Source organism: Bison bison, unplaced genomic scaffold, assembly GCF_000754665.1.
Source record: "Bison bison bison isolate TAMUID 2011002044 unplaced genomic scaffold, Bison_UMD1.0 scf7180017864174, whole genome shotgun sequence".
Lineage (NCBI taxonomy): Eukaryota > Metazoa > Chordata > Mammalia > Artiodactyla > Bovidae > Bison > Bison bison.
Genome location: NW_011494746.1, coordinates 1,822,814 through 1,838,416, shown reverse-complemented (window position 1 = coordinate 1,838,416; position 15,603 = coordinate 1,822,814). Strand labels below are relative to the sequence as shown.

Sequence of the window (15,603 nt, the reverse complement as noted above, 5' to 3'; positions counted from 1 at the left end):
TTGGAGAAGACTCTTGAGAGTCCCTTGGACTGCAAGGAGATCCAACCAGTCCATCCTAAAGGAAATCAGTCCTGGGTGTTCATTGGAAGGACTGATGTTGAAGCTTAAACTACAATACTTTGGCCACCTGATACGAAGAACTGACTCATTTGAAAAGACCCTGATGTTGGGAAAGATTGAGGGCAGGAGGAGAAAGGGACGCCAGAGGATGAGATGGGTGGCATCACTGACTCGATGGACATGAGTTTGAGTAAGCTCCGAGAGTTGTTGATGGACAGGGAGGCCTGGCATGCTGCAGTCCATGGGATTGCAGAGTTAGACACGACTGAGCAACTTAACTGAATATCATGTAGTTTTTAACCTTAGAAATAGTTTGTTATCCAGTAGTGAGTTTTTTTATGGAGAAGGAAATGGCAACCCACTCCAGTGTTCTTGCCTGGAGTATCCCAGGGACGGCGGAGCCTGGTGGGCTGCCGTCTGTGGGGTCGCACAGAGTCGGACATGACTGAAGCGACTTAGCAGCAGTAGCAGTAGCAGCAGTGAGTTTTAAAAATAAAGTTCATTTTTATAAATTTTTTTAGAGTAATACCTGCTTGTTATAGGAAATTTGCGAAGTGCAGAAAAGTAAAGGCAAAGCACTCATGATACCAGAGGTTCTTTGTATTTAGTTATTTTGTTCATCTTTTTGCATGACATTCTTTTTGTTTTTTAAACAGTGTTGTGCAGTTTCATATACCTGCTTTTTTACTTGAATGAGTTTCTTAATGTTAAACACTACTTATGTGGTGTTTCAGTGCCCTGTAATTTTCCATTTGGTGCATGTCTTATGGTTAATATTTTAATTATTTGCACTGGATGTCAGTTGTACCATGAGAACTCTTAAGTTGTGGCATGTGAGATCTAGGTCCCTGATCAAGGATTGAACCCTGGTCCTCTGCCTTGGGACTATTAGCCACTAGACCATCAGGGAAGTCCCATTATTTTAAATGTTAGTGAGGACCTGACCTAGTCTGGGATCATTTGGAAAGGGGAGAAGTGGGACACATCTGTATTGAATGGCCTTGGCCAGTGATGGTTATTGAGGGATGAAGGGAAGAAGAAAAGAGTCAGATAGGATTAGCAAACCACCTGTCTGTATAAGAGGTGCTGTAAAAATAAATGGTTGATGTAAGTGAATGGATCTACAGATTTCAAGTCTGTACTAAAAATAATAGCTTTATAGCAATCAGTTTATCATTAATAAAGATTGTTGTTCTTCACATTTACCTTTCCCATGTATATTTACCTTTCCCATATATTTTTATGTTGCAGACATCACTGAAAGCTCATGACACTTTTATGCCTAAAGTGTGAAGAAATTAGTGATACCAAGTTAAAATCTGATACCAATTTAAAATATTTTAAAATTCTGACTTGAAAAGTATTGAGTAAATACTGTAAAAACTAAATTTCTACTGATCCCATCTTAGGATCCTACTTATGCAATCTGATACAGTTCTTGTAATTTTAATGACAGACTTTAAAACAACTTTTCCCAATTATATCTTAGAAATAAATAAAAGTTAATTGGATATTTTTTCAAATTAAAGAATGTTATTTAAAAAAAGATTTGTATTAATTGCAGCAGTGGTACATGCTTAAGAAATTTCACTTAACATTAATTTGTACCAGGACAATAAGATTAGTATTATACCTTTCAGAGATAAAAATGGTACTACTTTGCAGGAGTCACTTAAGTGGCAGGGGAGGATTAATAACCTATTATTAACCAAATAGAAAAGCCTAATGGCTGTCTTTTCCAGAGGGAAAAAGTCTGAATATGTAGCTGGAAATTTCTTGAATTCATCTTGAAAAGACTTGAAACTTACTGTAGTTTCATATGCTGGAGAGAGTTCAAGAAATTTGAATAAATGGAAAGGAGAAAGTAAGTTTGTGGGAGAGTAAGGATGTGTTCTAGACAGATTTATTTTCACAGGTTTTAAATTTTGATTGCTGTTACTAATGTAATAAGCATAAAAAAGGTATGGAAGAAAAGTTTTGTGACTTGACCATCTGAGCCACAATGGAAGCCCTGAGAGTAGTAATTCCTGCTAATTAGTTATTAAACTTTTAGGAAACACCTTGTCTCAAGGGTTAATTTCATCTTATTGTAGTTAGCAGAAGTACAAAAAAAACAAGTTGTATAATATCTTAAAGGGTTTTAGGACCAGGACGTTCTACATTTAGCTGTGAAATTTGACCTTTAACATTTTGGCCTACATACCAGTCAGGCAGTTACTGTATGTGCCAAAGAAAGGAATTCTGCTGTTAACAGGAAGTCTTTAGTTGGAATACTAAAGGCAAATTGAGTTCCTTTGTTTTGTGCCTAAATAATTTAGTTCTATGCAATTTTAAGTATCAAACTTTTAAATAATATTTTTAAAGACAGCTAAAGAAATCAAGTTATAAACATCCAATTAAAAAGGTCCAGGCTTTACCAAACAAAATACTGGAGTTGTGTTTACTCCAGGAAATGCATAATTATTATTTAACCCTAATCTTCTTTTGAGGATGTGGTAATAATCCTTAGGGGCACAGTTTTACTTGTACTTATTTGGAGAGGAGGAAAAAGGCAGTGGGCTTTGTTTAACCCGTATAATTTATCAACATCTTGATTATAACATGGGATGTAATGTTTAGTATTATCTTGGAGCTCGTAACCTTCATTAGGATTCCAGATTCCATTTCATGCCTGCCAGTGCATGAGATGCAGCAGACATGGGTTCAATCCCTGGGTCAGATACCCTGGAGTAGAAAATGGCAACCCACCCCAGTATTCTTGCCTGAAAAATCCCATGGACAGAGGAGCCTGGCAGGCTACAGTCCATGGGGTCACATAGACTTGGATGCAGCTGAGCACAGGCACAGAGCTACAGATATTACTGATAATGTTTTATGTTGTAGATAGGCGATGTCCAGTCCTTTTGTACTGTACATTCATCTCCCAATAGGTTTTATAGAATTATGCAAATAATAGTTTGAAAAAATTTTAGTGCATATGGCAGCTTCAGAAAGTAGGAGTGGGGGTTTGTCATGAAACTGTTTATAGCTAGCTCCTAAAAGGTTAGGAATCATGGTTTCACATGGTATTGGTAAAGGTGATGAGCCTACTTGGGACTTGCTGGACTTCGTGGCTCCCTTATCAACCTGTCAAGGTTTTAGTTCCTGGACACAAGAAGTTTTATAGGGAGGTCTTTGTGTTTCCTCTAAATATAAATTTCAAGTTTATCATAGTTTAAAAGATCTGGTTTTTGGTACCTACTATTGTTTACATGTAACAGTGCATGTGTTTCTAGATTTAGGCAAGTTCAGTATATAGAAATTAGGATTGACTGAATGAATAAAACTGTCAAGACTTTAATACTCTCCAAGCCTGTATGGTTTTTAATTACTATAATAGCTTTTTGTTTTTAATGCATCATTTAGAAATCTATTTATATAGTTCTCTCTCTCTATATATATAATATATATACATATTATATAGTTCCAGGGGGACCTCTTTTGGGTCATAATGTTATGGTTCTTATCAATAACTCAGTTTGAATACATTGAATTAACTGTGTTGTTGTTGTTAAGTCGCTAAGTTGTGTCCCACTCTTTATGACCCCATGAACTGCAGCATACCAGGCTTCCCTGTCCTTCATTATCTCTTGGAGTTTGCTCAAACTCATGTGCATTGTGTTGATGATGCCATACAACCATCTCATCCTCTATCGCCCCTTTTTCCTCCTGCCCTCAGTCTTTCCCAGCATCAGGGTCTTTTCCAATGAATCTATAATTCTTTCTAAAAATTGCCATCCTTGGTTGTGACTAGTACTACAACATCTTTCGTGATGGAAATTTGCAAAAGTGTAAAACTGTTGCGTGCTTAAACAGCATGATTATAGATATTTCCTATGTGCATGTCTTTAATACGTTGGCTTATTTCTTTTCTGTTTAAATATTTTCTCTTTAAGTACTGGGTTGCTTAAGCTACACTTACTAAATGTCCAATTGCAAATGGCAGAAGCCAAAGTCAGCTTCACTAGAAGGTGTGTTAGCTTTGTTTTGTCTTATAGTCACCATATGTTTCAGAAATATATGATTTTCTTCCCAAAGGGTACTCAGCAAGAATGATTTTGTTTTCTTTCTTGCATTTTCCTTTCTGCCAGAGTACTTAATAGGAGATGTTATGTATTCTGTTGCATCAGATCCAGAGACACATAATGACTGATTTCTCTTTTTGTGATGTTAAGATTGATCATGGGATCCGATGCCATCCCAATTCATCCATCATGATATTCTCTGTCAGCTTTTCACCTAGTGATTTGGAGGCCAGTATTGATTACTGGCTAGATCCATATTTCATTAGCTGTTGCAAGTAGTGATATTCTAAGGTTGTCATTTCTTTATTAGTTGGAATTCTGTAAAGAAGAGTTCTGTAGTGAAGAACTTTGCTTAATTAATTATTCCTTTGTTAGTATTTTGGGTATTCATATAAGACAGGAAACATGCTGGACCTTTCCCTTTACTTACTGTTTTTCAGAATAATTGCCTAACTGCCTCTGGAGGTAACCAATAAGTTTTTCTTTTTAGTATCTTCATGAACTCAAGAATTTTTAAGAAATAAAACATCATGTTTTATTTGAATTTCACCAGTTTTTTCATTAATGTCATTTTCTTTTACAGGATCCAATGCAGAGTACCTCATTACATTTAGTTGTCTTATCTCCTCAGTGTTCTTTGGTCTAGAACAACTTCTTAGTCTTTTCTTGTTCTTAATGACCTTGACAAGTTTTGAGAAATACTTGTCAGATGTTTTGTAGACTGTCCCTCGATTTGCATTTTGTCTGATGTTTTTCTCATGATTAGACTGGGCATATTGGTTTATGAAAAGAATACCAGAGGTGAAGTGTCTTCATCATGTCATATAAAGGAGATACATGATCTCTTTATGACATTATTGGTGATGTTAATCTTAAGCACTTGGTTAAGAGTTGCCAGGTTTCTTACTGTAACGAACACTTCATGTTTATTCTTCCAGTTTTTGTCTTCATCATTCTTTCCCTAAGCACACCTATTATCTCTGATTTTTTTAACATCTGTTTTTTGGGGCTCTTGTTTTTCTTCTTTTTGATCTTCCTTCAGGGAGTTGATCGCTTCATTCATTTTTCAATTTATGGCAGTGGCAGAATATTTAATTTCATTTTTTTCTCTGCTTTGGCTCAACATTTTTTTGAATGTTCTTTTTCATAAGTTTTGCACCTTTTTGCCGCTTCAATTTTTCTTACAAAAATTGATGTTATGCTGTCCTTATTATATGTTATTGAATAATTTGGGTTTTTCTCTGCCAGTTATTTGAAATTGGCTGCTGTAGTTGCTAGAGAGGTAGGGGATTGAGTAGGGAAAAGGGTTAGGGTAGTGTGTTGGGCTAAGTAGTTTTTCGCAGTACTCTGTTCTTATTTCCACTTCTTTCTTTACTGTTCTTCTACCCCATCTGCTTTTGGCAGTCTTGGTGTATATATATTAGATCTAGGGATTTTACCCCTCTCTCTCTTTATTTTTTTATGGAAATACAGTTGATTTACAATATTGTGTTGATTTCAGGAGTAGAGCATAGTAATTTGTTGTTTGCAGTTGTGTTCCATTATAGGTTATTACAAGATCCTGGCTAGGACTCCCTGTTGTTGTTGTTGTTTAGCCATTAAGTCATGTCTGACTCTTTTGCAATCCTTAAATTGTAGCCCTTCAGGCTTCTCTGTCGGTGGGATTTCCCAGGCAAGAATTCTGGAGTGAATTGCTATTTCCTTCTCCAGGGGATCTTCCCAACCCAGGAACTGAACCCATGTCTCCTGCATTGGCAGGAGGATTCTTTACCACTGAGCCATAATTTGCTGTGCTATATAGTAAATCCTTCTTGCTCATCTAGTTTATGTATAATAATTTGTGTCTGTTAATCCCATACTCGTAATTTTTCCTCCTCTCCCATTTTGGTAAACGTAAGTTTGTTTTCTATGTTTGTGAGTCTGTTTCGGTTTTTGTGTGTAGATTCATTTGTATTATTTTTTAGATTCCACAAATAAATGACATCATATAGTATTTGTCTTTCTCTTTCTGACTGACTTCACTAACAATAGTATTCTCTAGGTCCATCCATGTGTTGCTGTAAATGGAAATATTTCATTCTTTTTTAGGGTTAAATAACATTCCGTTGTGTGTGTTTTATACATGTATACACGCCTTATGCATGTACACATATATATGTATACACACACACCATATCTTTTCAAGCCAGTTGTCTATTGATGGACACTTGGGTTGCTTCCATGTTGAGTATTATAAATACTGCATTGTGGTGCTTATATCTTTTCCAGTTAGAGTTTTCCTCTTTTCCAGGTATATGCCCAGGAATGGGATTACTGGATCATATGGCAACTATACTTTTATTTTTTTAAGGAACCTCCATGCTGTGTTTCTTAGTGGCTGCATCAGTTTACAGTCCCAGCAGTGTAAGAGAGTTCCCTTTTCTCCACATACTTTCCAGCACTTACTGTTCATGGACTTCAAAATGATGATTCTGGCCAGTGTGAATTGATACCTCATTGTACTTTTGATTTGCATTTCTCTAACAATTAGCGATATTGAGCATCTTTTCATGTGCCCGTTGGCCATCTGAATGTCTTTTTTGGAGAAATACCTATTTAGGTCTTCTGTCCATTTTTTGGTTGGGTGGGTTGTTTGTTTTAATACTGAGTTGTATCCGTTGTTCATATGTTTTGGATATTAACCCCTTGTTGATTGCAGCATTTGCAAATATTTTCTGTTCTATGGGGTTATTTTCATTGTGTTCATGATTTCCTTTGCTGTGCAAAAAGCTTTCAAGTTTGATCAGGTCCTGTTTATTTTTGCTTTTATTTTTTTTTTGGCTTTAGGAGACTGAGCTAAGAAAATACTGCTACAACTTGTGTTGAAGAATGTATTGCCTATTTTATCTCCTGGGAGTTTTATAGTGTTACATCTGAAACTGATGGTGGGTGAGGCTGGTCCTGAGGCTAGTGCCAGCCCACTGGTGGCTGGAGCCAGGTTCCAATGACGCTGCTGGGGATTCCAGGACCAGTGCTTGTATACTGGTGTGAGGGCCTGGGTCCTAGGCCCTCTGGTGGACAGAGACGTGTCGTGGCGAGACTCAGGGCACAAGAGGCCTGCTGGTGAGTGGGCTGTGTCCCAGCTGGGCTACTTGCTTGACTTGGCCTGAGGTGTCCCAGTACTGGCACTCATAGACTGGTGGGCACAGCCAGGTCCTTTTGCTAATAAGTTAAAAGGAAGATTCCAAAATGACACTTACCAGCACCAGTGGCCTTGAGATAGAACAAATTCCTGAAACATCTGCCACAAGTGTGTGTCCCCAGTTTCCGCCTGCCTCTCGGAGGCTCTCCAAAATTAGCTGGTGGGTCTGACCCATGCGCCTTTCAAATTATTGCTTCTGTCCTGGGTCCCAGAGTGTGTGAGATTTTGTGTGCACCATTTAAGAGTGGAGTCTTTATTTCTTACAGCCCACTGGTTCACCTGAAAGAGAGCACTGCTGGCCTACAAAGCCAGAAGTTCTGGGGACTTGTCTTCCTGGTGAGGAAGCCCAATGTGGGATTCAGATCCCTTGCCCCTTGGGGAGAATCTCTACAGTTATAATTATTCTCTTGTTTGTGGGTTGCCCACCTGGAGGTAAGGGTCTTGACTATATTGCATTTCCACCTTTCCTTCCCATCTTGTGGTTCCTTCTTTATATTTTTAGTTGTAGAAGATCTTTTCTGCTGGATTCTGGTTGTTCTCATCAATAGTTGCTCTGTAAATATTAATAGTTGTATTTTTGGTGTGCCTATGGGAGATGAGTTCAGGGTCTTCCTACTCCACCATCTTGACCACATCCATTTCATTTCTTTCATCAGTGTTTTGTAGTTGTCAGCATACTGAGCCTGCAATTTTTTGTTTGATATGTAAATATTTAAATTTTTGGAGCTATTATAAGTGGTATAATTTGTTTTCAGTTACTAATATAAAAATATTTAATTGATTTTGTATGTTTACCTTATACTTGGTAAAATTCCTTAATAGTTTTATGGTACAGCCAGATTATTTGTTTTTTAGCCATACTATTTTTAAGAAATCACAAACTAGGAATAGTTTTACAAGTTCATTTTTGCTGTTTTAGATGAAATGTCAAATCTTAACTCTTGAATGAGATGAATTTTTCTTTTCCCCACTTTCCTTTAGCAGTATACATGCTTAATTATCTTTATTAGTAATTAAATATTTGTATGGTCTGGTGATGGAAGCATCAACCAAAAGAGCCTAATTTCATAGATTCTAGTTTTTTTTTTCTCCTTTTGTAATTAAATAACAGTAACATTGACTCAGAGAAGGCAATGGCACCCCACTCCAGTACTCTTGCCTGGAAAATCCCATGGACGGAGGAGCCTGGTAGGCTGCAGTCCATGGGGTCGCTAGGAGTCGGACACGACTGAGCGACTTCACTTTCACTTTTCACTTTCATGCATTGGAGAAGGAAATGGCAACCCACTCCAGTGTTCTTGCCTGGAGAATCCCAGGGACAAGGGAGCCTGGTGGGCTGCCATCTCTGGGGTCGCACAGAGTCGGACATGACTGAAGCGACTTAGCAGCAGTAGCAGCAACATTGACTAGTTTTAAGAACAATTTTATTTCTAACAGTAAAAATCATGATTTTTAATGGGAGAGTATATAATTTGGATAGTTTTGAGTTTTTCATATGGTATATCTTTTATCTATAATAACTGTTCTGTTTCTTCTCTTTTTCCTCTCAGGTATTGGGAGAGTTGCTGCTACATCATTAGGAAATTTAGCTAACCATGGTTCTGAAGATTTACCCCTTCCTCCTGGCTGGTCTGTGGACTGGACAATGAGAGGGAGGAAATATTACATAGATCACAACACAAATACAACTCATTGGAGCCATCCTCTTGAGCGAGAAGGACTTCCTCCAGGATGGGAACGAGTTGAGTCATCAGAATTTGGAACTTATTATGTAGATCACACAAATAAAAAGGCTCAATATAGGCATCCTTGTGCTCCAAGGTAGAGTATTGACTATTTTAACCCTTTTGTTTGGAGATTGTCTAATGTTAGATTTTGAACTTACATTTTCATCAAAGAGAAAGGTATCCTGATGTTTGATTTGAAAACTATCTTTCACAGCTTCTGGACTTATGTTTAGTAATGAATGACTTTAATAATTAAAAAACTTTTTAAATAAACCTCAAAAACAGGATCAATATTCTTATGATCAGGTTCTGTTTTAATATGCTAGAATGTTTTTATTAAAGATACCCAGAGATTGAAATAAATAAAATACTCATCTTTTTACATTTAAATTTCTTTTAAAATACAGACCTACCTTTGAATGTGTAGACTCTACTTTTGAATTATAATGATGTCTTGTTGTTTATTCAGTTTACAGATATTTTATGTTCTGTTTCTTAACTGTTGCCAGGTAAGAAAGCAAAAATTGAAACTGTCCAGAACATCTCAGATCTGTTTGATAAATATAGCCAGTGATCTTTTGGGTGATTCTGACTGATGCTGGCCTATCAGTAGATTTCACTGATAGCCAGACTTTTAGCCTTTGAATTCTGTAGCCAGTTGTCAGATATGGCTGTTGAGCACTTGAAATATGATTAATCCAAGTGGAGATGGGTTATACATGTAAAATACACACTGGATTTCAAAGTACATAAACTGTTTAGTAATGAAATTGTAAATGTTTGCAGTTAACGACATTGAGCTCTTAAGAACTGAGCCTTAAAATTAAAAATGGGTAGAATATCATCAGCATGTTGATAGCTGTTGCTTAGTATTATCTAGCAGAGCACAAATGTTTGGTTAGAGCATACTTTTGCATTTTTTAGAACCATTATAATTATTTTGAAAATACATTTTAATATTATCACCCAGAAAACTAAGCTTTATCATTATTGTATTGTTTTAATCATTTTACATGTTTGGATTTATTAATTCAACTTGGAAAAGCAGGTTTTTTCCAGTGATTCCATTTAGTGGCACTCATTCAGTGTTTATTGAACAAGTGACGTTGTTTTCCCTTCAGAAGAGCCAGATTCAGCAACTCTGCATTCGCCAAGCTCTGGCCCCTCTGCCTGCTGTCTCCACCATCTCAGGCAGGCTGCTGCTACTCTCCTTGGCTTCTATTTTCAGGCCTGTGACATGGGGATGATTTGTCAGTTGTCCCTCCCACCTGATCACAATTCTTAGCCAAGGGCAGGGATGAGTCCCACTTATTTACTGCTGTGTCTCCAGCACCAAACACAGAAATTCACACAGGTAGATGTTTGTTGAATGAATAAATGATAGAAAATGATAGAAATGCGCCCCCTTCCCTGCCAAAAAAAAAGACAGCAAAATGTGGTTACAGTTTGATGTCACCAAATGCAGACTTTCTGGTCCATAGCAAAGTTTGAGTGTATAGTGAGCTTAGTTTTCTGTTTGTCATCATTAATCTTATATTGTAGAATTTAATAGTTTATAAAGCAGTTTTACAGTTTGCCTTTCTCAGCAGCTCTGTAGACTTTAAAAAGGAGAGAGTAAACACCTTTAATCTCAGATAGGTAGTATTAGTAGCTATTTGATTGTCTGTAATATGCTAATTCTTATACATAACTCTTTATTATACTAGGCCATTTAATCCTTAGAACAGTCATCTCTGGTATGAATTTATTCCAGTTTTACAAATCAGGAGGCTAAAGTTTAGAGTAGAGAAGCAGTATTCGTCTACATTCACACAGCTTGTAAGTGGCCAGTTTGACTTCAAAGCCTCAGTTCTTTCCCACTTCTGTTCTTTCCCATCCAACTGTGCTATCAAGGAATATTTCACTTTGCACCTATTTATGAAAGAGTGGAAGATAAAATTCAGTACCATTTGCACACTGATCTTTAAATTGTTAACTACAGTGTAATCCAACACTTACACTTTAGTCCTAGTTTAGTACTGGAATGACCTTTTCTGATATACACATAAACGTTTATGTTTGGAGGTAGGCTCTAACAGTTTTGCCTCCAAGTCTGGAATAGGCCAGTTTGCTCTCTCAGAATTCAGTCTTTCACCTTCAAGTGGTTCCTTGAACCTTCAAGCTTTCCTTAGCATTTTCCCATGAACAGCTCTCACCCCACCTTGCTGTTCTCCCTCCTTCCCCCAACACGTATAGGCTGTTAGAAATAATTGAAAATGTGGCCTTTTTTATTTTAAAGTCTCTGATTTAAAACAGGCTCTAATCAGCTCTAACTCCCTTACGCTCTTGTAAGGTTGTAAAAGTGGAAAGGAAGTGGTATAGTTAGGTGGATAGTTCAAGCACAGTACTCATTACTACTTTAACATCTATTCCATACTCACTTTTCAACCTAAAGGAGAAAGAAAATATCCATTCTTAACTTTGAGAAAAATTATCACCTTTTCCAATATAAATTTATAGCTAATTACTTAGTTATTACTAAAATTTATGATTCTAGTTTTAAGCCTCCTTATAAAGGTTATAACTTAGCTCTGAATTTTTTTATAGCCTCCTTTGATGTTGCCCTTGAAAAGAATAAATATCAGCCAGAAGAAACCTCTTAAAAATATGTAAAGATTAGCTTCAGTTCACTTCAGTGGCTCAGTCTTGTCCAACTGTTTGAGACCCCATGAACTGCAGCACGCCAGGCCTCCCTGTCCATCACCAACTGCCAGAGTTCACCCAAACTCCTGTCCATCGAGTCAGTGATGCCATCCAGCCATCTCATCCTCTGTCGTCCCCTTCTCCTCCTGCCCTAAATCTTTCACAGCTTTAGAGTCTTTTCTAATGAGTCAACTCTTCACATGAGGTAGCCAAAGTACTGGGTTTCAGCTTTAGCATCAGTCCTTCCAAAGATCACCCAGGACTGATCTCCTTTAGGATGGACTGGTTGGATCTCCTTGCAGTCCAAGGGACTCTCAAGAGTCTTCTCCAACACCACAGTTCAAAAGCATCAATTCTTCGGCACTCAGCTTTCTTCACAGTCCAACTTTCACATCCATATATGACCACTGGAAAAACCATAGCCTTGACTAGCCGGACCTTTGTTGGCAAAGTAATGTCTCTCTCTGCTTTTGAATATGCTATCTAGGTTGGTCATAACTTTGCTTCCAAGGAGTGAGCGTCTTTTAATTTCTCTATATATCACTAATGACCTATAAGTTTCCAAGAGAAGGTGAATTTTACTTCCCCTGTAGTATAGTTTAAAAAAAAAAAAGGTGGTAGAAGTTTGGGCAAGAGGCACTTGGAAAAACAAATAGTATTCTTATACTTCTTGTTTTATTTAGGGCCATTATCCTAATGCACATTGATTCTGTTTTCTTAGTGTACCTCGGTATGATCAACCTCCTCCTGTTACATACCAGCCACAGCAAACCGAAAGAAATCAGCCCCTTCTGGTACCTGCAAATCCTTACCATACTGCAGAAATTCCTGACTGGCTTCAGGTTTATGCTCGAGCCCCTGTGAAGTAAGTGAATTTACAGCACAGATTTTTGTTGTGAGTGGAAGGCTGAAGGGAGTCTCTGGGCTGCTTAAACCACACAGCACTGTGTTTTTTCTCAATGATATTGGGCTTTTATTTTAAAAAGGGATATCACAGCTTATAAAGTTTAAAAGTCATTGACTAGAAATAGAAGTTTTACAAACATTTATTGCATCTTCACTTTCTGTTAATGTGCAGACCTAGGCTGTTACATAGAGATGCAGTGAAAAGCTTACCTTCTCGTACGGGTAGGATAACTTGCAAATAAGTGATACAGTGCCTTGTGATAAAAGGAAGGACCTGGGTAAGTTCTAGGTACATAGGTGAACCCAAGCAGGACACAAGGGTGGTGAGGAAATATGTGTGGTGACTCAGGTTCTGGGATGAGATGATATGTGTTCATTGATACCTTAGCTTTGTTACTCTGGGCAGGGTGCTTAACTTAGTTTTGTCCTCTGTTAATTGGAGATAGTAATAGTATCTACTCTTAAGTTTATTAAGTATTCAGTAAAATAATGCATCTAAAATATGTGTTACAGTGTCTTGCACATTAAAAGAACTCTCAGTAAACGATGACTGTTATTTTTGCACTAAAGGTATAGGATAGTGGTTAAGATCAGTCAGGAAGGAAACTATCTGGAAGGAAAGTGTGATTTCTGTCTCCATTACCTACTAACTGAGTGACCTTGGGCAAGTTACTGAACTTAGTTCTAAGTGTTTTTACTCTACTGAAACATAGAGGATAGTAATTTTATCTACCTTACGTAATGTAGTGAAGCTTAAGTGATTATGCAAAATGGTACAGCAGCTAACTTGAGTAAGCCTTAGTAGTAGTTTATTGTTATTATGAGTGAGCAAGGAAAGCTGCCCCCAAAAGGAAAATATATGGGGCTAGTTTTTAAAGATGGCTATGAGTTTGCTAGGCTCATTGAGGATATTTGTAGGGTAGTAGGCAATGGCACCCCACTCCAGTACTCTTGCCTGGAAAATCCCATGGATGGAGGAGCCTGGAAGGCTGCAGTCCATGGGGTCGCTAGGAGTTGGATACGACTGAGCAACTTCACTTTATTTTTTCACTTTCATGCATTGGAGAAGGAAATGGCAACCCACTCCAGTGTTCTTGCCTGGAGAATCCCAGGGATGGTGGAGCCTGGTGGGCTGCCGTCTCTGGGGTCGCACAGAGTCGGACACGACTGAAGTGACTTAGCAGCAGCAGCAGCAGGCAATGTTCAGGGCTTCCCAGGTGGTGCAGTGGTAAAGAATCTGCCTGCTGATGCAGGAGATGCAAGATATGTGGGTTCAGCCCCTGGGTCAGAAAGATCCCCTGGAGGAGGGCATGGCAACCCATTCCAGTATTCTTGGTGGGAAAATTCCATGGACAGAGAAGCCTAATGGGCTGTGGTCCATGAAGTCCCAAAGACTCGGACGTGACTGAAGTGACTGAGCACACGAGGCACTGTTCAATATAATCATGAATAAATGAAATATTTGCCTCAGAGAGCTCTCTTGGAAAACAGAAGCACTCAGATCTAATCCAGTGTGATAAAGATCAGTGACTGATATATACAAAGTGCTGTGATTTCAGAAAAGGGGATGTTTGAAAGTATTATAAATAGTTACTGATAATGCATTGTTTCCTGAACCATCCTGTGCTAAACTTTCAGATATGTTCTCTCATATTATCTTCCCCAAACCTATTTTATAGCTGAAAATAACTTAGTCTATGCTAAGATCATACATATATTAAATGGTAGATTTCAGACTTTTATCTAATTCCAAAGTTCATACTCTTAACTTTTGTTGTTATTATTTTCTTATTTAATAATTATTATCGTTTATTAAGTATTAAATTTCTGGTACTTTGCTAGGTATTTTACATATAATAATTGCATGTATAGAGCTGTTGAAAATTATATAAGGTAACATTTTGTAGCCTTACTCTTTTGCATTTCAAAAACCAAACTACCAGCATAAAATAGGCCAAAGAAGAGTTTTAGAAAGTTTAGGATAATTAGAATGATTACACAATGAATTTGGAATTCAGTTCAGTTCAGTCGCTCAATCATGTCCGACTCTCTGTGACCCCGTGAAACGCAGCATGCCAGGCCTCCTTGTCTATCACCAACTCCTGGAGTCCACCCAAACCCATGTCCATTGAGTCACTGATGCCATCCAACCATCTCATCCTCTGTGGTTCCCTTCTCCTCCTGCCCTCAATCTTTCCCAGCATCAGGGTCTTTTCCAATGAGTCAGCTCTTTGCATCAGGTGGCCAAAGTATTGGAGTTTCAGCTTCAACATCAGTCCTTCCAATGAACACCCAGACTGATCTCCTTTAGGATGGACTGGTTGGATCTCCTTGCAGTCCAAGGGACTCTCAAGAGTCTTCTCCAACACCACAGTTCAAAAGCATCAATTCTTCGGCGCTCAGCTTTCTTTATAGTCCAGCTCTCACATCCATACATGACCATTGGGAAAAACCATAGCCTTGACAAAACGAACCTTTGTTGGCAAAGTAATGTCTCTGCTTTTGAATATGCTATCTAGGTTGGTCATAACTTTCCTTCCAAGGAGTAAGTGTCTTTTAATTTCATGGCTGCGGTCACCATCTGCAGTGATTCTGGAGCCCCCAAAAATAAAGTCTGACACTGTTTCCACTCTTTCCCCATCTATTTGCCATGAAATGATGGGACCAGATGCCATGATAGTTTTCTGAATGTTGAGCTTTAAGCCAACTTTTTCACTCTCCACTTTCACTTTCATCAAGAGGCTTTTTAGTTGCCCTTCACTTTGTGCCATAAGGGTGGTGTCATCTGCATATCTGAGGTTATTGATATTTCTCCCAGCAATCTTGATTTCAACTTGTGCTTCTTCCAGCCCAGCGTTTCTCATGATGTACTCTGCATAAAAGTTAAATAAGCAGGGTGACAATATCCAGCCTTGACGTACTCTTTTTCCTATTTGGAACCAGTCTGTTGTTCCATGTCCAGTTCTAATTGTTGCTTCCTGAC

At 38.0% G+C, this 15,603-nt stretch overlaps 1 protein-coding gene across 1 annotated transcript in view; it reads left to right on the top strand.

Annotated features, from left to right (window-relative positions):
* SAV1 (salvador family WW domain containing protein 1) overlaps nucleotides 1-15,603 on the top strand; it is a 30,015-nt gene that overhangs the window by 3,599 nt on the left and 10,813 nt on the right. The window contains exons 3-4 of the mRNA XM_010842281.1: nucleotides 8,856-9,126; nucleotides 12,436-12,579. Coding sequence (XP_010840583.1) covers nucleotides 8,856-9,126; nucleotides 12,436-12,579 — 415 coding nt within the window. The remainder of the gene's footprint in view (nucleotides 1-8,855; nucleotides 9,127-12,435; nucleotides 12,580-15,603) is intronic.